The sequence below is a fragment of the Peromyscus maniculatus genome, chromosome 16 (assembly GCF_049852395.1).
Source record: "Peromyscus maniculatus bairdii isolate BWxNUB_F1_BW_parent chromosome 16, HU_Pman_BW_mat_3.1, whole genome shotgun sequence".
Classification (NCBI taxonomy): Eukaryota; Metazoa; Chordata; class Mammalia; order Rodentia; family Cricetidae; genus Peromyscus; species Peromyscus maniculatus.
Window position 1 is genome coordinate 32,897,021 of NC_134867.1, and position 21,793 is coordinate 32,918,813.

General features: G+C 37.8%; 1 protein-coding gene across 1 annotated transcript in view; it reads left to right on the forward strand.

Annotated features, from left to right (window-relative positions):
• Lama2 (laminin subunit alpha 2) overlaps positions 1 to 21,793 on the forward strand; it is a 571,985-nt gene that overhangs the window by 168,815 nt on the left and 381,377 nt on the right. The window contains exon 4 of the mRNA XM_076552567.1: positions 8,582 to 8,824. Coding sequence (XP_076408682.1) covers positions 8,582 to 8,824 — 243 coding nt within the window. The remainder of the gene's footprint in view (positions 1 to 8,581; positions 8,825 to 21,793) is intronic.

Genomic DNA, 21,793 nt, shown 5'->3' on the forward strand with positions numbered 1-21,793 from the left:
ATTCCACTTCCTCTTGCGATTAGTTTTAGTAAGGCTGGGCTAAAATTTTGAGACCTTGTGGCCAACAATGCCATTGGAGTTGATAATTATTCATACTTGTTTCTTGGTCTCTGACTACAGTATAGTCACAGAAAATGCCGAGCTATTTATCAAGGTAATTAAGAAAATGTATTAAATGTTTTCACTTTAGAATAAAGCACTAAATTACTGCCAGTGGTAATACTGTTGTGTGAAAGAGAAATATTTGTTTATTAAAATGAGCTATACTAGTAAGCCTTTTATTCTAATTGTGAAAAAATCAAATGTACACAAAATCATAGTGAATGGCATGAGTGTGGGTGTCCTCAAAACCCACCCACTTATGAGAATTAGCTCATGATTTCCCTCATGTCACTGTTTTATTTTTATTTGTGTGTGTGTGTGTGTGTGTGTGTGTGTGTGTGTGTGTATGTGTGTGTGTGTGGTACACACAAGAGTGTGCAGGAGTGTGTGATCTAATGTGTACATGTGGAAGCCAGAAGATGCTTGGTACCTTTATTTCCTTGAGACAGGGTGACTCAGTGAAGCTGTAGCTCACTATTTCAACTAGGCTGACTAACCAGGGAGTTACTCCCACATCTGGCTTTTATGTGGGTACTGGAGATTTGAACTCAGGGCCACATGCTTGCACGGCAAGCACACTGATCCAGTGAGCCATCTCATCATCCCTACCATCCATGTTGGTTCTAAACAAAACCATATATTACACATATGCTACACCGAGACGCAAGATTATTTGGAAGCAAACTCTTGTACATCTCTCTCTAGGTGACTATTGCCTTTCGTATCACTGAAAGATAAAACTTCTTTGGTAAATAAAACCACTACCATGCCTAAAGATTCACACTTGCTTAAGAGCAACAGGTATCAAGTCTCACCCAGAGTCTCTATACGAGCCTACTGTCTCTTTTTGAATGGCTAACTAGTTTCATCACAATGCATATGAGGACATACATTGCATTTGTTTGGCTAAACCTTTCAAATTGCTCTTGATCTATACATTATTTTTCTTAAGCTTCCTTTAAATTTATTTATTTATTTATTTGAGGATTCCTATGACTTGCCCAGTGGAAGGCCTCACATTTCTCCCTTTGATAATGTAGTATTGTTTGCATACTACCACAGTTTCAGCTTAGTTTTCTGCTAACAGAATTTCACTCTTTCAGCTTGACTGTTTTGTGGGTGGCAGGCCATGCCTCCAACATACTGTATAAATGCCTGGGTGTCTCCACTTTGGTGATATTGATGACCATTGATGGGCATTGGTATGCATGGGGCTGTTGATTAAAGTAGATTCTCCTCACAATAAAGAGAAGCAAGCCATGTGCAGCATCAACATATCCCATACAGCCTCTTCTCATCTAGAGGTGTGTCCCTCCACTCAAGACACTTTAATTTTTCCATGTTCTTGATTAGTCTGGTTGTAATGTTTTAAAAGTTAACTTTGTGTTAAGTTTGTCCAGCTTTAGGAAAAAAAAATCTATCTAATATTTCTAATGAAATAAGTAGAATTGCATATTATTGCATGCAATTGTATGTTAATTGTTTATTAATAGAGAAAACTGGAAAGCACCTCATTTATTTGAAATAGAGGTAAAGTTTTTCCTTCTTGTAGAATGAGGCCGAAACGTCCTTCAAGACTGTCTGTTGAAAAGTGAGCCATTTGATTTAAACCCTTTATACAAGATCCAATTTCAACAAATAATTGCAAATTTTTTCTTCACAGGATTATCATCAGTCATCCAGTTAGATTATTGTTTCTTAGGAAAATCTGAGGTGGTGAACCATTCATTTTCAAATGTATTAATTTCATGAGTGTATGTGAGCATTTGAAAAATCTGTATTAATTGGGAGCAGAGTGTTCCCATTCCTCTTGTGACCTGGCAGAGCCACTTACCCTGAGGCAGAGAGGCACATCTGCTTACCTGCAACTTCAATCAATTCGTGCTCAGCTATGCTAACACATTTGCAGGAGGGGAAGATAAGTGGCCTACACAGTATAATTGAGTAACAATTACACATCATTTTAGTATGTGGAATTATTTGAAATGAATTTGCCTGAAGACTGAAAGCATGGGCCAGTGAACTCCTCTGAAGCCCCCTGTCATATCATTCTGGGTTTCCTGAATGAAATAAAGAGATAAATAGACACACAACTCACTCTGAATATAATGACTGTGGATGTTTTTAGGTTGATTTCTGTTTTTAACTTTGCAGCTTCATTTAAAACCTTTTAAACTTGGTGTCAGACTGAAATTTGAGTTGAGCAACACCATTATCAGAACACACATTCTAATCTCTTTTTAAAGAAATGTGGTTTAATTTTTCTGCAATAACTCAGACATTTGTGTGGGGTAAGAGCCCAGTTCTATGCGCCATTGGTGGGAGAAAAGTGTTGTGTCCATCTTCCTGTACACAGCCTTGCATTGAGTTTCATCTGCTCAGCCCACACTAGGCTCCTGCATCCATCAGCGCCTCCTCTGCTAGATTCTGGACTGTGGTGATAGCCATAGGCATCATGAGTTCTTTGACTGTAACCTCTGCTTTCCATCAGCAATTCTCATGGATCTTCCAGAACAACCTCAAGTTCTCCTCATTCATTTCTCTTTGCTGTTATTGGATTATGTTTTGTTTCTTAATTTTTCGTTAGTAGACAGGTGAAACCACTGATGATCACATGAACTGTGTCTGTCAGCTCAAGCAAAGAAACATAGATACCTACGTCTCTGAACCTCTTGAATTCTTCCCTAAGCTTGAAAATTCATACTTTTTTTTGATAATCCTTCCTTGTTTTGACATTAGGTCACTCTCATTACTTTAAAACGCAATGGACAAAAAGCACAATTTGGTTCATGTACCATTTTAAAGCAGAGAATGAAAATGAGCTTTCAAAATATAGTTTTTGTGGTGTGGAGATTGGGTCACAGCTGCTAGGAATGTCAAAATGCATGGACAAAAGCAGATATTAGAATATTGCAGAGATTCCTGCTGGCAATCACTGGCTACAGTTCCCCAACTGACAACAGTGTAGGGAAGGAAACAGGACACAAAATAGGACAGAAATGAGATGGGCACCTGCTAGTCTCATAAGCAACAAGGGAAGGAGAGTCAGAAGAGAGTGAGTTGGGTCAAGTCCCCCCTGAAGGGACTGCACTGCTACTTACAGCCACTGGCCTTCATCAATTCATTATTCTTTTATGAAGTGCTTGCAGAAAAGACCTTGTTCTATTGTTAAGGAGTCATGTTCATCCTGTCTCTTTTTAGAAAAACAAAACACACCACACATATTTTACTCATTTGTGAGTTTGTGTGTGTGTGTGTGTGTGTGTGTGTGTGTGTGTGTGTGTGTGTGTGTGTGTTGCTTGGTGTCTGTGTGAGAGTGTGTATGTGTTTGGGAGGTGTAGGCACATACACCTGTGTGTATGTACAGGCCAAAAGAGGGTATCAAAACTCTTCTTACAGCATTTACATGTTGCCTTGGTTGTTAGGTGAATACTAACTGAAAACTCTGGTCTTGATGGTACAATAGGCACTCTTAATTGCTTATTTATCTTTCCAGCCCTCGTCATGATCCTTTTAACTGTTTACCAGTGACACTCAAAATTTCTAGAATACTCAAAACACAACACTTTTTGGTAGCATCTAGAAATCAATCTTGAAGAAATCACTCAGCAGTGCATACATTAGAGTTGGTTCTGAATACCTCCCAAACCTCATCATTTGTAGCTGAGCTAAGATAATCAGCACCAGGGTAGCACCCAGAGTCCTCCAAGCTTCCAGGTTACTGACTTGAGGTAACCTTGCACAACATCACATTATTTTAGCTGTGGCATGAAAAGGTGTTTTTCTGTAATGCCTGTTGTGTGTGTTAAAATTATTCTTGGACTGATAGATCCTTCAAAAGGACCCTTTGCTCCAATTACATGCCAAATGAAATTACATTCTAAATACTCCAATTACTAGAGAAGGAATATCTAGTTCAACACTGCATCAGATGAGGTAATTACATGATTATCTGTTACATGTGTGAATGAGCAGAAAGAAAAATAGGAAATAGAAAGTTCCCTTTGTTACAGTAACATTCCCAGATATTTGGTGTTATTTAAAAAATTATTTTGGATTTTTTCCAGTTACTAAGTTTTAAAAAAATATCCTCCCACCAAATACCAAGCCTCCCCCACCAAAAATACAACCAATCAACCAACAAATAAATAAACCAAAAAGTATTTGCATATCACGTTCATATATTATGGCCAATGAAGTCTAGAGGTCTTAGTCTTTCTTATAATGGGATGTTTTCCTTTCTTGCTGCATACTGTAACAGATTGGGCCTTTATTCGTCTAGAATAAGGTATCAACACTACTGATTTTGAAGAGTCTTTATATGTAAAACACAGGAGACAGTTAATAAAAACAGCACAGACAACATTAAAGAGCTATTGTTCCAGGCATTGAAAATGTGGAGTACTTAGAAGACTCTTAGAAATTTCCACATTCACTCTCTCAAGCCCTCAAAGAATGCTTCTATTCATTGTGTTTTTCAATAATGCTATTTACAACACTTTAAGAAGTTTATTCATAATAGTACATGCCAACAAATTTAATTAATGTTGCATGGGATGCAGAAGAATCCATAGAAAACAAATGAAAGAACGCTATTGTTTTGAAATGGCGCTCTTTTGATATTTTAAAAGGCAGTGACTGCTTTCCATGGCGCTTAATACTGGCTGTTATATTGAATTATAGAATGAGGCTCTGAGATACTTTGTTCAAAAAGTTTTCATCTATTATTTCAGAGCCAACACAGATGCTCTGGAATCATAAATCTATATCACATCCCAAGAGAAGTTGGCCTGTTCCTGTATCTGCTTTCTGAGCAGCTTGCTAAACAAAGTTCCTTATCTATAACCTCAGTGTATCCTTATTTTTCTTATGTACTAACTGTGATCTCTAATATGTTCCATTATCTTTTATTTCTGTATATCTTTAAAAAATCTTTGCACATTTTTTTTTAAGAAAGAAAGTCACCAACTTGAATATATGTGCAGCAGATACTCTTTTCCGAAGAGTATCCAGCACATTGTGTTCATTATCTCACAGTCTCTTCCTTTGGTTTTCTTTGGGAAAAAATATTGGGAAGTGGAATGTTAAAGAATGCAGAGAAATGTATGCCTTGCTCCCTCCAAGTCATGTATGCCCTGGTGTTGACTAAGATGCAGGCTCTTGCAAACAGAGACGGCCAGAGCTAAATTAAAAGCAGGAACAGGGATGCTTCAGTGATTTTGATTATTCAGTTACATGTCATAAATGCTGAATACTCACTGTCTCAAAATATTGTAGTAAAAATTACAGCATTTCTAAAGCTGTAAAAGCCAACCAAAGTCCTAGTTCTCTGAGTACTCACAATTTAACTGTTCTCTTTTCTTACTGTTTTAAGGCCTTCTAAAGTTGCTTTAGGATTACAGATAACCAAGAAGAGATTATTTCACAGCTGTACAGTAGAGGCCAGTCCCTCTTTCTATTCCTTATGAGAGATCAGTTAGTATATTCCTCAATAAGAGATTCATTTGATGGATTGTTGACTAGGATTTACTTAAATGTAGATAATTCCTTAAGACCAACACCTAAAATTTCAGAAACAGCAAATATTATGGCTAATGGAGTTTGATCAATCCATTTCATAGAAAGCCAGCATTAACTACAGTCCCTATACTCAGTTTGAGGTAGAAGAATTAGAAATTCTGGGCTAGAAATGGACATTTACAACAAATGAACCTAGGGTTACAGATTCAGCTCCATCATAGTGTGTTCTCCTAGTGTGTGAGAGTCTCTGGGTCTAAGTTGCAGAACCACAAAATAGTAATAAAATAATCATGTTGTTGGAAAGTAAGACATTTGTGTTAATACAAGTAACATAACAGGATACTGGGATGGAGGAAGCACCCTCATGTTCCATCTCTCCTTGATTCCTCCTTAAAGCAAATGGCTTTAACATGGTATGAGTGTTGTCTCAAACGTGTAAACATTTTTAAATATTTATATTAACATATATATATATATATATATATCTGAAATTACAGAAATATAAACTTGGGGGCTACAGAGATTATTGAGTGATTAACACTCTTGTGTGCAATTGTGAAGACTTAAGTTCAAATGCCCAACACCCATCTAAAAGGTATAAATCTAGCACGCTTAAGGCAGATACAGGGCAATCCTAGAACAAAATATTTCACCAGATTAGTCATATTGGCAAGCCCTGGCAGTGAGAGATTATGCCACAATGAATGTGATATAAAATGGTCTAGAAAAATTCCCAACACCATTGTTGGGCCTGCATGTGCACCTGTGTACCTGTGCACGTACGCATGGGCACACACACACATACACGTGCACGCACGCACACAGACACACACACACACACACACACACACACACACACACACGAAAAAAATTAAACTCATAAATATTTCCCACTTAAATGGCACTCATAAAAACAGAATGGCACAAGCTCTTTCTGAACAGAAAAGACATCTTGGCTGTACCTTGTCTTACTCCAAAATTTAGTCTGTTGGCCTCAAAGAATAGACGGCATTTAAATGACTGGACAATAGTGCTTACCAACAGAAGGTATTCAGAGTTTTAGCCAACAGCTTTTCCTCAACTTTATCTAACAAGTAAATACTAGCATGAATTCTTATTGGTCTTAATAATAAAAACCCGAGTCAGCCATCGGGGTAAATGCTGAAAGATCAGAAGTAAAGGAGCAGCCACTGGAGAGACTTCTTACCTCTACTGAATCTGCAGACCAAAAAGGGCTGAGATCCTGTCTCTGCCCCACCACATCACTTCCTATTTCTTCCTCCCAAGATCTGGGATCAAAGATGTGAGATCCCAAGTGTTGGGATTAAAGGTGTGTGTCACCACTGCCTGGCCTCTAGTGGCTAGCTCCACACTCTGATCTCCAGGCAAGCTTTATTTGTTAGAGCACAAACAAAAATATTACCACAAGCTCTAATTTCAATCATCTGAGGGATTGTGTGTTTTTTCACTACCCATGGTATGCCCACCTTCTAGGAAGCATCTTCTAGAAAGACCTGTGACCTTGTGACCTATATTGCCCCTTCTATATCAAGTTTTTATTTTTTAAAAATTGCTATCTGAAAGTATATCACAGGTACTATACATAAATTCATGGAGCTCTAAAGGCCAATACTGTTTCTCTAGAATATTCCTTTCAGGATTCCCTCTATGACACAGCAGAGCCTTTAATCACATTGTTGGATAGACCTGTCATCTGGTTCATCCCCACTAGTGACCTCATCATCCAGTGATTTTAAAGCTGTCAAAATCCCTATATGGTATAGGATTTACTAGTCTAGAAATTATTATATTGCTTTATTGTTACTTTTTATAGATTATTATTTCCATTCTAGAGAGATGGTGATTTTATCTAGGTTGCATCTATATTTCTTCCTAGGATAGTATACAAAAATGTCACTTTATAATATGTGAACATTATTCTTTGAGACTTTCTTATTGCACTGCAAACACACATATATTCTTACAAACATTTAACATGCTCTCTCTCTCTCTCTCTCTCTCTCTCTCTCTGTGTGTGTGTGTGTGTGTGTGTGTGTGTGTGTGTGTGTGTGTGTGTGTGATCAAATTGAATGCAGATTTGAAAAGGTTACTATTTCCCTGGTTTCTGTCCACTGGGTTTACTCTGTCAAATTATAGCAATGCCTCCTCCTCCTTCTCTGATTTTTTGATATTTACTTCTCACAAAGAGAAAGCAAAGAACCCCCCCCCCCCCATTTATTATGTTATAGCTTGAATCACTTGTGCACATGTCACTGGGATTTCTAATCCATATTTTCTATATGGGCATGCAAAGGAAGCCACATTTATTGGGTATCTACTGCCAGGTGCTTTTCCAGGTGCCCTGTATACATTATCCCATTTAATATAGTTGTTTCTTTGGGATGTGCTTATTCTCAATCTTAATTCATAGAAAATTAAACTAGAGGCCGGAAAAAAATCTTTCCATGTGTGCACAGAGCTGGACCCACAATTTGAGCACAGGAATGTGCCCCTGAAATGCGTTGTTGTTTTGATGTCATACACAAGGTCTACATTTTTGAGGATTAAGTAGATTTAAATAAGAATGTTTCATTTTTAGCACATATTTTCTTGCCTCTAATATGAGGTAAGAAAATTGGTATGCAGGAAGTGTTTTGCATGACGATGCTATAAGAGAACTTGAAAAACTAGGTGAAATAATACTAATGAGCTGTTAGAGAACTTGAGTCTAATCTTAACCCATGGCCTTCCAAGTCATGGTTGTCAAAATGAAACAGCTTGTCTCAGCAAGAAAGTATGAAATATGAGCATGCAATACTAAAATCATTATTGCAAGACACAATTGATTTATAAAACAAAATCTGAGATGACCTCTTAGATAGTGGCCGCCTTTCTCTTTGGCACAACTAAGAGAGAGCACTTTGGCACTCAGAGCTATGCTGTCGTCCCTCATCTTCAGGTGTTCCAGATTGCCTACGTGATCGTGAAAGCGGCCAACTCCCCTCGGCCTGGAAACTGGATTTTGGAACGTTCCCTGGATGACGTGGAGTACAAACCCTGGCAGTATCATGCAGTGACAGACACGGAGTGCCTGACCCTCTACAATATCTATCCCCGCACTGGACCGCCATCCTATGCCAAAGATGATGAGGTCATCTGCACTTCATTTTATTCCAAGATCCACCCTTTAGAAAATGGAGAGGTAAGATGGAGAAGCTGCATTGAAGCACATTGAATATGGTACAATAAGCCCCATCAGAAAGACATGAACATAACAGTAATTAATGTTAGGAAGGTTTTAAATGGAATTTAGCCCAAGTAGATTTAAATTTGTTATTAAATCAAGAAGAAAACCCAAGGTGATTAGAATGTTAACCACCTTAATGTGTCTCCTCTCTCCAATAAAGATCAGAGATGAGGAAATGGGTTTGAGCTGGGAAGCCGGAGATTAATTTTACAACTGAGGAGATTTTCCTGATGATGACAATTGCTAGTGACTAGGGAAAGACTGGAGACCCAAAGAAAGCTCCAGAGTGTGCATACACAGTCTGAGGACAGTAACAAAGGAAGGGGATGATAAAAAGCAAACAAGCAAACCAAATTGAAACCATGTAAAAATAAATCATGTCACGTTTTGTATGCATTTCTACTGTCACCATGGAGGGCCACAGTGTGATATTATCCCTTTAGTGAAGTCTTCCTGAAAGTTTATGTGCAGACGCTTAAGTTCTCAATTATTATGTAAGCACACATAATTCAAGAGTGTTTGGCTGCCCTGTACTGTGTTTTTGTTTTTCTTTTCTTCCTTTGTCCTGGAGATAATATTTTAGTTTTCATTCATTAGTTTTAATTCCATGGATCCAGGCTATGACTTCCATGATGTTAGCTGTGTGTTCTTGGTCCAGTTACTTAAATTCTCTGTGCCTCAGTTCCACTTCCCATAAATAAGGAACACAAGAGATAGCTAAATTGTTTTGCTGGTAAGCATGATCAAATGAATTGTTGTACTTAAAACTACCCATGAGCTTATATCTTGAAACATCCATCACAAGATGAAAATATCATTGAGTAGCTAATGCATTTAATGCACCAACCTACTAGGCATCACAGCTTTTTGTAACCTTCCTTATGTAGGTCTTTTGTAACCATATCTTACATATGCTCAGAACACTTCCACCAGCCTGGCTTGGACAAAGATACCTAACACAAAGACCATTTTACAACCCAGAGTTGAGTTGCTCATGCAACTTGATGACACTTTATTGAAGGTAAAATCGGTGTGTCTGTGTGAGAGCAGGAGACTCAGATGAGTGATTTGTAGACATGAAATAGAAAAGCACAATGCCCAACAACCGGGCATGCTGCAGAACACTCATTGAGGACACACTGTATCTTGGTGTGATAGGCAGTGGATGGAGAACTGTAGCTAAGGCTGCTGGGCTTCACGAGAAGGAATTGTCCTGCATACAGGTAGGCTGGAGAAAGATCCAGAAGGAAATTATATTTATGTTGAATGCATATTTCAGTATATCAGGTTCAAAAGAGAAACATTCCTATGTGGGATACAGTCTGTAGCCCTGTCTGATATTCTCTCCCCAGTCCAGTATCTGAGGATCATATCATCTTCTATAAACACTTCCAGAAAAGCCACATTCCCATTCTATTTTCCCCATCATAGTCAATCTAGATTGCATCTAAATAACTACTGGAGAAGAAGTTCAGGTCTTGACATGTCTGGCAGACTCCTTTTTGGCAATTTAATTCTACAAATTCAAAAACAGTACCCTTATTCTATCTCAAATTTCATGCTCAAAAAACAATATTTGTGAAGTAAAAACCCATTCCAAATGGTGCACCCAGCAAAGATCTCAATCTGAGAAATGACAAGGAGTCAAATGCACCAAGTCAAATAGCTGTTCAACCTTTGTGCCCAGCGACAGCTAATTCAAGGACAGTTTGTTTAAGAGAGAGAAAAGGGACATACAGAGAGAATATATATGAGTTGAATTTTACTGGTCTTTTCTCTTTCAGTTTTTACCTAGGACTAATAATTATCTAATATTGTAAGTTATTCTTTACCATTTAAGAAATGCTCCAATTCAAAGTTGGTTGAGCAATAAAGTGTACTTAGGTAACTATGTAATGTACAATTATGTGAGTAACTCCTCCTTAGGCATTGTGGATGGTTTTCTGACATTTGGATCGATTCAACCTGCCAACAGGAACAAACATACTTGTTTGCTTGTTTGTTTTGTTTCATTTCTAGTTATTTGGTGGTGGGTTATAGAGACCTTGCCACTTAACTATATAATACCTTTGAATGTATCCCTCACTATCTCTCTATCTCTGGCTATTAAACTTATATTTTCCTCAGTTGTTTCCTTCAATTAGACAACTCTGTTTTCATGACATATATCTTATGTATAATGGGATTTATCTCTAAAATCTAGGATCCACAGATCATATTGATTTGTTTCTTCAGGGGGCTGTAGTCTTAGACAACATGCACTGAAAAGTTAAAGGACTCCTTCCCTAAAAGGACAAAGGAAGAGACAGCTTCTCTGTCCTCCTCCTAAGGTCCTAAGGACAAACCAAAGGACAGTTCCACCAAAGTTTACCCTGGGGAATCAATAAGGAGTTTATTGGACTTTAAGACTGTGGGTGAGAGCTTCTTGCAGATTCATGGGAGGAGACTCTGTAACAGCCACACTGGCAAGTTTCACTCACCATGCAGGATGATTTTCCTGTAGCTACATAGACCAAACCCCCTTTCAGTTAACATCCCCCACTTCTATATACTCTATCATAGCATATCCTGAGGACCCCAAGGCCACATACAGTTATTACAGAATTGCATAGAAATGGCTATGAGGAACAGCTGGAATCTCAAGTGAGGGTCTACCGGCCCTCCTTACTCCCTCCTTCAAGGAGAATGGCAATAGTCAAGAAGCCAAGGGTGACAGTGACTTGTAAACAGGCACAGCCAAGCTAATGAAGATAGAAACTATTTTGCTGTAAAAGACCAGCCATCCACACCACCACTCACTGATGAAGACTAAGAGCAGGTAATCCAGATTTTCCCATGATGTGTTGCCTCAAGTCTCTTTGTTTCTTATAGGGACAAAGTTGAAGTAAGGAACAGAGATATTCCAATACTCTCAATAGAATGATAGCATTTAAGAATAAGAGTTAAAGAGAAGCTTCTCCTAGGCCTTTTCCTCATTTTATGGAGTTCACTTTGTTGAATTTGCTACTTTCTAAAAAAAAAAAAAATAGATTAAGAGAAGGCAGACATGATTCTGTGAGTATTTCCACATACAATTCCTCTTTCAGTCTTTCCTTTACAGTTCCAATTAAAAATAAATTAGCACATATTTGTCACTTTGTGCCTTTGTGTCTCTCACTTGGGCAGTTTATAACCTTTGTGCATTTTCCCTTTTGTATATTTACAAAATATTTTATTATGGCGTATTGTTACTGTATTAAATTCTGTCCAGAGCTAGGTAAAAACTATTTATAGAATTCTAATTTGCTTACAATAATTTTTAATTTCTAGGATTTCTCTGGTTCATTTCCAAGTAGAAGTTTAGAGTTTCTGGTTTGCCATTGGAATTTCATATTTATTAAACATTAAGTTTAGGGAGCTGGAGAGATGTATCAGTGGTTAAGAGAACATACTGTTCTTGAAGAGGAGCTGAGTTCAATTTCAAGCACCTGGGTCAGGCTCACAGCTGTGTGTAACTCCAGCTTCAGGGAAACTGATACCCTCTGGCTTCTATTCAGACCCACACTAACATGGACATAAATACACAATATTTAAAAATAAATATAGTATTAATTTAATAATATAATTTGTGTTGAACCTATAAATATTGTGTCTTTATTTCCTGGAATACAAAGTTATATTTATTTGAGAATTTTGTCTAATAACTCAATGGCCTTTGTGGATATGTTTTGTTGCCCACTTACTGGCTGGTTCTTTTTTATGTTGTCTATATTCACATATACTTCATTAGTTTGCATAAGAAAATTGTATTTGAAAAATGTTTGTGGAAATAATTGAAAGACTAGGATATGATCTTCCTGGGAGGGTTTTCTGATGCTTCTGCCTACCTCACATAGCAATCTGGATCCTCTTTAAACAATTCACAGATTTAAATTCCTGGGACTCTCAGATGAGTAAAGCCTTGGCAAAATCTGGTGACAGCTGCTTTAATTCCAGTTACACTCATTCCTGGGCATCCTGTCTTTGGAGTCCAAGCCAATATACATGGAATTTCCTAAGTCCTGAGCCCTTCAAGTTTCAAAATCCAACTTTTGCCCTCTGAAGCAGGACTGTCAAAGCATTTCTTAGTCTTCTCAGCTGTGTCTTTGGGACAGGAATATGCCCACAGGACTGGACTTCTCACAGTGTACCAGCACCTCTCTAGACATTATTTTTTATCCTCTTGGTAGCTCTCAAATGGCTTTAAATGGATGTGTTTTATGTTACTTGGTTGGCGTTTGTCACTGGAAATGTTTGTCTTGGTTATTTGACCTACTAGAAAGAGAATCAGAGTCATACATGCATTTTTAAATTTTGGAATTGTGTTGCATTTACATAATTAAATGATGCACAGAATGATGGCATAGTTTCATACTAATGCTACTATAGATAATGTCTTTTTTTTAAGATAATGTCTTATGCAATGCATATGTCAAAGCAAAATAGTTAACCTTCATTTGTACAGCATTATGAATCAAAGTACTGACTTTATTCAGGTATTGTTAATATTTTCATTAATGTCTGTTTTTCTCTTCTAGAATCCAATTCAGGAGACAACAGTGCATCTAGAATTGTGTCTCCTTCATAACCTCTGATCTGTAATAGTTCTTAGAAATATTTTAAGACCCATTGAAAAGATATTTTGTAGACTATTATTCAGTTTGGACCTTCCTGATATCTTATAATTAAATTGACTTTCTAGGTTTGGGGGGGGGAATACCATGGAAGAAACAACTGTCTCCTGTGTCTCATATTTAATTTCATGTACATTTTCTTTTTATTCTTTCAGAAGATTGTGCTTTTAGATAACTTTTCATTTCTAGTAACAGTATCTAAATATTCACCACTATCTGAAATATGCGATTTTGACTAAGCATGGGATGATCATTTTTATTCAGACCTTCATAATATCCTTTAAGTATAAAATGAAGTCATCAATAAGAAAAAAAGAGATTATGTTAAAGTTCACCAATGAAAAAAATGATGAAATTATAATATACACCAATATAACACTTTTTTTAGGTTTAAGGATAGAATATAAATAGAACATCATCTTGCCATGACCAATGCCCAATCCAATGATGTATGTTTATTATGTCATTACTTGTTTGAAAACATTTGGAGACATTACAAACCCTTAAGACCTTCTAAAATATCATTTCAGGAAGATAATACACCATTGTCAGGTTAAAAGATACCTAGGTTAATTCACCACTGATCTAAGGAAGGCCAGACCTTGAGTCTGGCCTCTGTGCCCAGAGTTTGGTATTACCTCTGGTCAAGTCATCATTGCAGACTTCTGGCTTTTCTCTGATCTCTTTGGTCTTGGCTGCATTATGCCTGCTTGCTTATTTGGACTTTGTTGCTCCAGCACCCGACTTATTATCTACCTTGGTTTTTCTCAGCACACTCTACATGGTTTTCATGAGATCAAAAATTGTTTACCATGTAGCTTTACTGTGAGGGAACTTCAAGGTTGCACTAAGTTCCCAAGATAACAAGGTTCAACTACTACCAAGAAAGAGATTAACTCTGCATGCTGGGCTTGAATCCCAAGGGAGCAGAGAAGCTCACTGTGAGCTGTGATAATGCTGGTACATTAAGTATTAGGGTCTGACATAGGAGGGAGATAGAGGACCACGGGGGATAACCCATGTGTTGTTATCCAGGTTGAAAACTGTAGGAGGCATTGAGAAAAAGCCTTTAGAGTTTAATTTTAGAAAAGTAATTTTGTATCATCAGTGCTGAGAGGACTCAGCAGGCGTTTGCTTTCCTCTGGTCAGAAAGAATGATCTGGAATTTAGTAATATGTGTTGCAGGGTATGAAGCAGCAGACCCCGGGGAGTCTCCATTAGTCTGTGAGTCCAGCCACAGGAGAAAGCTCTAATGGGCACCCATATGCAGACATGCCTTCCCGCTGTGATGCAGAGAGTCAATCTGCTATCCTACAAAGAGGGCTCCATCTGTGGAAAGCAGTTGCTCCAGAAGCTACTGAGAACTGTCCACATGGACTGCCACTTGGAGACACCACTGAGAAGTTGGATTCCCTTGTAAATCTCATAAACCACTTCCCAAAGACTTTTTATTTTTCTTGGCGTGGGGGAGGAGGGATGAGAGACTCTCACATTTAGAACATATGACAGGGGCATGGGAAGATGTTTTACACATGTGATCCTGGGGTCTGATTCTGAAGACTCTATTGGCTTGCTGTTCTTGCTGTTCAGACAGTTCCTGCTTCCTCAGTTCCCAGAGAACAGAGTGACTGGTTAGGTTACTTAAGGACTTAAGGAAAGAATGTTGGTAATTTGTAACTGAAGAAAGACAATAGCATATTGTTCTCAGGAACTCTAATAGGATTTACTGAACAGAGAGAATCTCTGGGTGGTTTATAGCTGAGTAAATAAATAACCTGAACTATACTGGGCTATTGATGGTTGAGGAAGTGGAGGAGAGAGGAATTACATAAACAATGTTGAGGCTCATGGTCTTGTATGGATGGCAAAGCTTTAGAGATCCTAAAATCAAAATCATAATCAATGTTTTTTGGTTATATGAGATGTTTCATGTCTTGTGGCTGGGATTATTTACTACTTTTAATTTATTTGGATAGTAACTAAATATTCATGGTTTCCATGGTGATTTTACCTCAACTTCCTTATACCCAGACCTTTAAGTTATTTACAAGTGATTTTCGTTCCTTTATGCTACAAGCCTTCCCACCCCAGAGGAGTGCAACTCAGTAGGACTTAGATTCCCTTTGAATTTGCTTTTGAAACGTGGTAATCTCACATAAAAATCCCTGGAGGTAACATCATTAATTCTTGAGGACACTTCTTTTGGAAAACCATATGTATAGCTTTGATATTATTTTGATTTCTTATGTGACAGAATTTTATATAGTAAGGCAGAATATTTCCCCTTCTCTTTTCATCACCTGATATTATGCAGATCCTTAGAGTTGAAAATTAGTAGAGAAAGAGGACACAAATCCGAGACTCTCCTTTGATGTAATACTGCCATGCGTATAGTATGATTCCATGTGTGAGTATCTATGGAAATGAGGAATTATCCCTTCTAAATAAACCTTGGAATTGTTCCCTCAGGAAGAAATGGGGGGACATTACCAATTCCTAGCTCTTAAAAACAGAGATGAAAGTAAATAATTATTTGGAGTTTCCATATATCTTTCCTCAAACATAATTGTCACAATGACCAACATTGGGCTAGTCAACAGAATATAACATGAAATTGCCACCTTACCCTGAAGATTATGAAACCCCCTAAGAAACAAGGTTTCATCTTCAGCTATAATACCCAAAGCACTTGAAGTAATTTGTTTATAAAGTATTATACACATAAATATTATAAATAATTCATTTAAGGTATTTTTATTTATTGTGCTTCATAATACACCTTTCTAATAAAGATAAAATTAGGGAGGCTGTGTTCTTCCTTTGTCTTTGTTAGTCCATAGGCTTTTCCTTAACGTGCACACATTACAAATAGTGTGCATAGATAAGAACGAAAACTTTTAAAATTCACATAGTATCTTTGAAAATAACAAGTGCTTTTTAAATTCATATAGTATCTTTGCAAATAAAGGTGATACTGACTGACAAGAGTGGAATCTGAGGAGAAAACACCAATACCTAGAGAGCAGTTATGGAGTTGAAGGTATTAGCACCTACCGAAAGGAAATGGTGAAGTAGGAACTTGTTAATGGCCTGTGAGAAAGTAAAGGGAGTTGGCACATGTTCTCACTTGATGTGGCTGATGTAACTCTGCGAGCAAGTAACAATGGAACTTGCAGAGACAAGTTAACTATCATACATGTCTAGCCTAGTCTCATGACTAGAGTGAAGGTCTTAATAGTTTATAGCAATGCTTCCATATATCCTGTGTAACATGACAGATGTTCCATAGTTACTATAGCCCATCCCTCATCTTAGAAAGACTGTGCTGTTTGGAGAGCGTGGAGCATCCAGAAGCAGGACCATGTAGTACTGTTTTGTGGACTGATTGTGCGACAGTCTAGGACTGTGAAACCATACCAAAGAAATAAGTAAAGCATGCAACCTTATTTCCATAGAGAATGAACTGTGAGGAAGAAGAGAAGATGGCCTTAAGGGCTGATATGAGGTTAGCACAAAACCAGGAAGATAATAATTGCTCTAGTACTTACAGCATATGACTTTTTATGACAGATGTTACCTGAAGGGCTTATAAATATAAACTCATATAAAGCAATCTTGTGCATCGTGCTTATATGCAAGAGGACCGGGATCATCTCAATACTCCCAATGGATGTGTGAAACCACAAATAGTACTGAACCCCTATGCATGTCATGTTTTTTTTTTTTATTATAGGCACATGCCTATAATCAAGTGTAATGTATGAATAGGCAAGGTAAGTGCAACAACATTAAACAATAAAATAGATCAATTCTAACAGCATGCTGTATTAGAATCATCAACACCATGACTCTTGTGTCGTCTTGGGTCGTTATTTATTTACAGTAAGGACACATTTAATAGAACCACACTGATTTTGAAAGAGATGTTTCTTTAGTGACTAATGGATAGGAGCACAGTGTGATACCAGGATGGAGCAAGGTAGTGTGAAGTCTTATAATGCCAGTAATAACTAACATCAATACACAATTTGAAACTCATGAATTGCTTCTGAGATTTTTGATGTAAAGTTTTTAGACTACTGTTTCAGTTACCTGTGGAAAGCAAGAACATGCTGGATAAATGAATTATCTTACTTTATAACTGAGAAGAAAGTGGTTTAGAGAAGACTAACTTTTCCAGGGTTCATAGCAACCACGTGATCTTTAGATCTGATTTGAATCGGATACTATGTTCTTGGAGAACTAGAAATTTTCCTGTATGTGGAGTTCTCTGGAATATCTGTTGGGAGTCCCAACTCCCTGACAGTTCCTTTCTTTGTATGTGACCACATACAGGTCCGGCTTTCAGCTGCTGTGCCTTTGTGCTTCTGATCTCTCATTCATCTTGTAACATTTAAAATCCATTTTAAATTGCTGGGCAAACAGGCCTCTGATGGAACGACAGGTCACACAGGGTTTGATGAGTCTCATCAGTTCTATTTAATGCAACCAAGGAAGTCTGAAAGGCTTCCAGTTAAAATGTGAATCCCAAGAAACAAATGAAGAAAGTTAGTAGATGAACTAGTATATCTTTGTCATCAGTAATATCAGCAATAGCTCTATCTGCAAATTTGCATTGTAGGTTTTCAAGTACTTTGTCATACATTTTCCTATTGAGCCTCATCAAAGCATTGGAGACACTTGAAGCTCATATTTTAGTATTCCCCTTTTAGAGATAGAAGTGAAGGAATGTGTCTGAGGTCATGAAGCGACTAATGCTCAACATTAATATCCGGTCCAGATCTTCTGATGGTGAATTCCATAAACAAAACCCTTAGGTCCAATCAGCCATTTCTAAATGTGTGTTTTCATTGGCTCAAAGGACTTGGGTAACACGGTGTGGATAATTAAGTGCCAGCTAACTGTCTCTGTTGGGGAAACCTGAAGGTGTGTCCATGTCCATTAATCAGTCTCACACAGGAAAGATAATGTAGTATTATCTTTATTGCCGAAGTATACTTGAAAATACAACAAAGGAACTTGAAGCTATTAAAATGAGCTCTGCTCCATAGGGGAACTGTTTCAACACTCAAGCTGTTATCAAAAGTCCTTGAGACAAATAACTCAGAGCAGAATGGTCATGATTACACTTTATAAGCAAGCATAGCAAGATACCAGGAGCTACTCCACCAGGCCCCCTGCTGAGAGCTGAACAGTGTAGAGAAACCTGCTGCAGCTCATTCTGGCCTGAGGATGTGTATCATTTTGCACCATACCAGACTAACTACAACCAAATATTTTCACTGGAAATGTATGAACTCATAACTTTGCTGAATTCTGCTACCTGGGGAGTACACACAACACAGAGTTTGCATTCCCCTGGTGGGAAGCCAAGTCCCCGGAGTTGGCTTGTGAAGGAGAAACGACAAACCAGGCAAGACAGCAACTTAGGGCATCACATTTTCCTCCTGCAAACTCGCTCTTAAGCTGCATTCAGCAGGAATTACTTATTTTCCTATTCTACTGATAAGTGCCTTTCTAAACCCAGTCCCACTGTTAGGTTCAGCCACGAGAAATTGCCAATACCCGGCTATTTTTTAGTCAACAAAATGCAGTTTCGTATGATTTAAACTAATGTTTGCAAAAGCCTGAAGAGAAATACTTCTAGAAATTGAAACTATCCTAAATGTAGCCTTAGTCATAGATAATGTTTTCACTAATATCATCGAAAGGATATCAGACTCTCTGCTGAAACAATAATTTGTAATAATCTATGACAGATACTTTTATGAAGGCCTTTTCATGACTGAATTAGTGATATGGTAATAATAAGCTCAAGAAAGTCATATCACATGTGTTTTTAATTTCATGGGGGGAAGGGAGGGACGGCAAATGTCATTTTTATAGAACTAACCAGCTTCGTTCAGATGCTGTGGGGAGCTTGGGGATGCTGACAGAATACTGGATACAAATAATGAGTCTGGGCTTGTGTTTAGCCTCTTAGACTGTAAAGTGTGAATCTGCATCTCTATACTTCCAGAGACATATTGAGGTTCTCTTTATGTGCAATACGATCATGCACATAGACATTCGCTATATCAGGATTGACAGCTGCCATCTTTGAATCAACATTTCATCTATTTTTAAACGAGATATCCCCTTAGAGCGACAATCCACTGCTCTCAAGACATATTACCTTATTGTAAGATTATTGGTGAAAGCTCTCAGAGATTATGTCAAGAAAAGGATCTTTGCTTCTTGGAAAAGAAAAATCATAGCAGTGGTTTAATTTTTGCCGTCTTTCTTATCACCATATTATTTCTATGGATGAAAAGCCTTGTGCTTTTTATTCTTACAATTTGTTATGTTGTACTCTGTTATCTCATAACAAGATAAAGTTTCATGTTGAATTAGCTGTGGGAGAGCAGCTTACAATTTTTTATCACTTCTAAGCAAATGTTTTACTCAAAAGATAGGACACCAAAAAATGTGGATTGAATACAGCTTCAGTTTATCCAACAAATGGCTTGCAATTGTAAAAAAAAAAATCATGAGTTTATATAGTGTGAGTAGGAGTTGATCCTTTATTTTTCCATTTAGCAAATACCGAGAAGCATCTGCAGGACAAGACCTGTCTTGGGTACAAAGATTAAAGTGTGTTATATTTAGAGGCTTATTATAAGACATTAAATGCACTAGAGAAAACATGCCAGAGTTTTGGAAACAGTGGTAAAGATATTTCAGGCACTGAAAAGACATAAGGGAGAAATAAAGGGAGAGAGGGATGGAGGGAGGAAGGGAAAGGGGAATGAATGAATGAATGAATGAATGAATGAGTGAGTGAATGAATGAATGAATGAATGAATGAATATGAATGGTAGCGACCTGTTTGGGAAACTGCACAGCTGAGTGGTGCGAGATGGGCTGCGTGTCTTAGGAGTTGCTTTGATTCATCATGATTATTTCAGCTGCCGAATCACTGAATTAACCGAGTGAGGATGCTCTCTGTACTGAGCTGTAAAACAATCTGAGAGTGATAAAATTCCAGTGTTAAACGTACACATAGAGGAAAGAAATAATGGGGGGGGGAATCCACGTACTTTGCTGAAATATAAACAGATTTGAGGGTGGAATTCTTTCCTCATGCAATGGTCCTAGTTGAATCATTGTTGAAATAGAAGCGGGGGTGGTTATGAATGTAAGGGACAAAGCATTTGAAGTTTTGCTTGGGTTCACAAAGGAGGTCTTGCTTTCCTTTGTTTTCTTGTGGTGCTCACGTAATTCAGGGTTTGCTCTTCGTGGGGAGGAACTCCATCACTAGAAGGCCAATGCTTTAGAATCCCCTCTTTTCCTTGGTGGTTTGATAAGCCTTTCCATCGATTGATAGCCTTTTAATAATTCCATGAATAAGCCGTTTTGACTCCTAAGTTACTGTCAGAGATAAGCCTGTCTAGTTGCTTGAAGATGGGTGTGATCTCCTGTCCAGGGTTCCATGCTAAGGAAGACATATGTATTTTTCTTAATAGTGGGTTAGAGAAACAGGGAACCCAGATGTGGAGAGGAAAAGTCATCAACAGAGCACCTAGCTAGTCTTCACATGTGTACTGTAGTATCTGGAGCTATGAGGTTCTCTAGTCACTAATTCCATTCACCATGTTTGACTAAAAGTCTAGCTTTTTAGGTGAGCCATTTAAATGCCATCATGCACTGCATAGTGATGTTGCTGTCAATCACAGCATAAGCCATGAATTATCTAAAAGAATATAGCAGATCTGAAAAGTTCCTAATACCCTAATACATTGTGGTTGCCGTAACATCCTTACATAGCACATCACTCACATTTGTGGTAATGCTGGGATGAGCAGACCTGTGCTGCCAATTGTACAAACACATAATGTATTCAGTATTGCGCAATACAAGGTACTCAGTGATAATAGTGGGTGACGACTTCTGTTTGTGTGTTTGTTAAGCCTGTTAGCATTATTTTAAGGTATACTCTTTCTAGTTATTAAACAACAGTTAGCTGCTCAAAAAGTGCCCCATGGTTCAGGTAACTCATGTTTTCTATTTCTCCCACTGTTCTATTTTCTGTTTGATTGAATCTGAACAAATTTGTTGTTTCATTCCTCATTGCCTCAGAACCAGTAACCAATCTCTCTCTCTCTCTCTCTCTCTCTCTCTCTCTCTCTCTCTCTCTCTCTCTCTCTCTCTCTCTCTCTCCCACTTGCTCTCATTCTCTACATCTCTACATACACATACACAAATACTACACATAGCATGTATATAGAGTGGC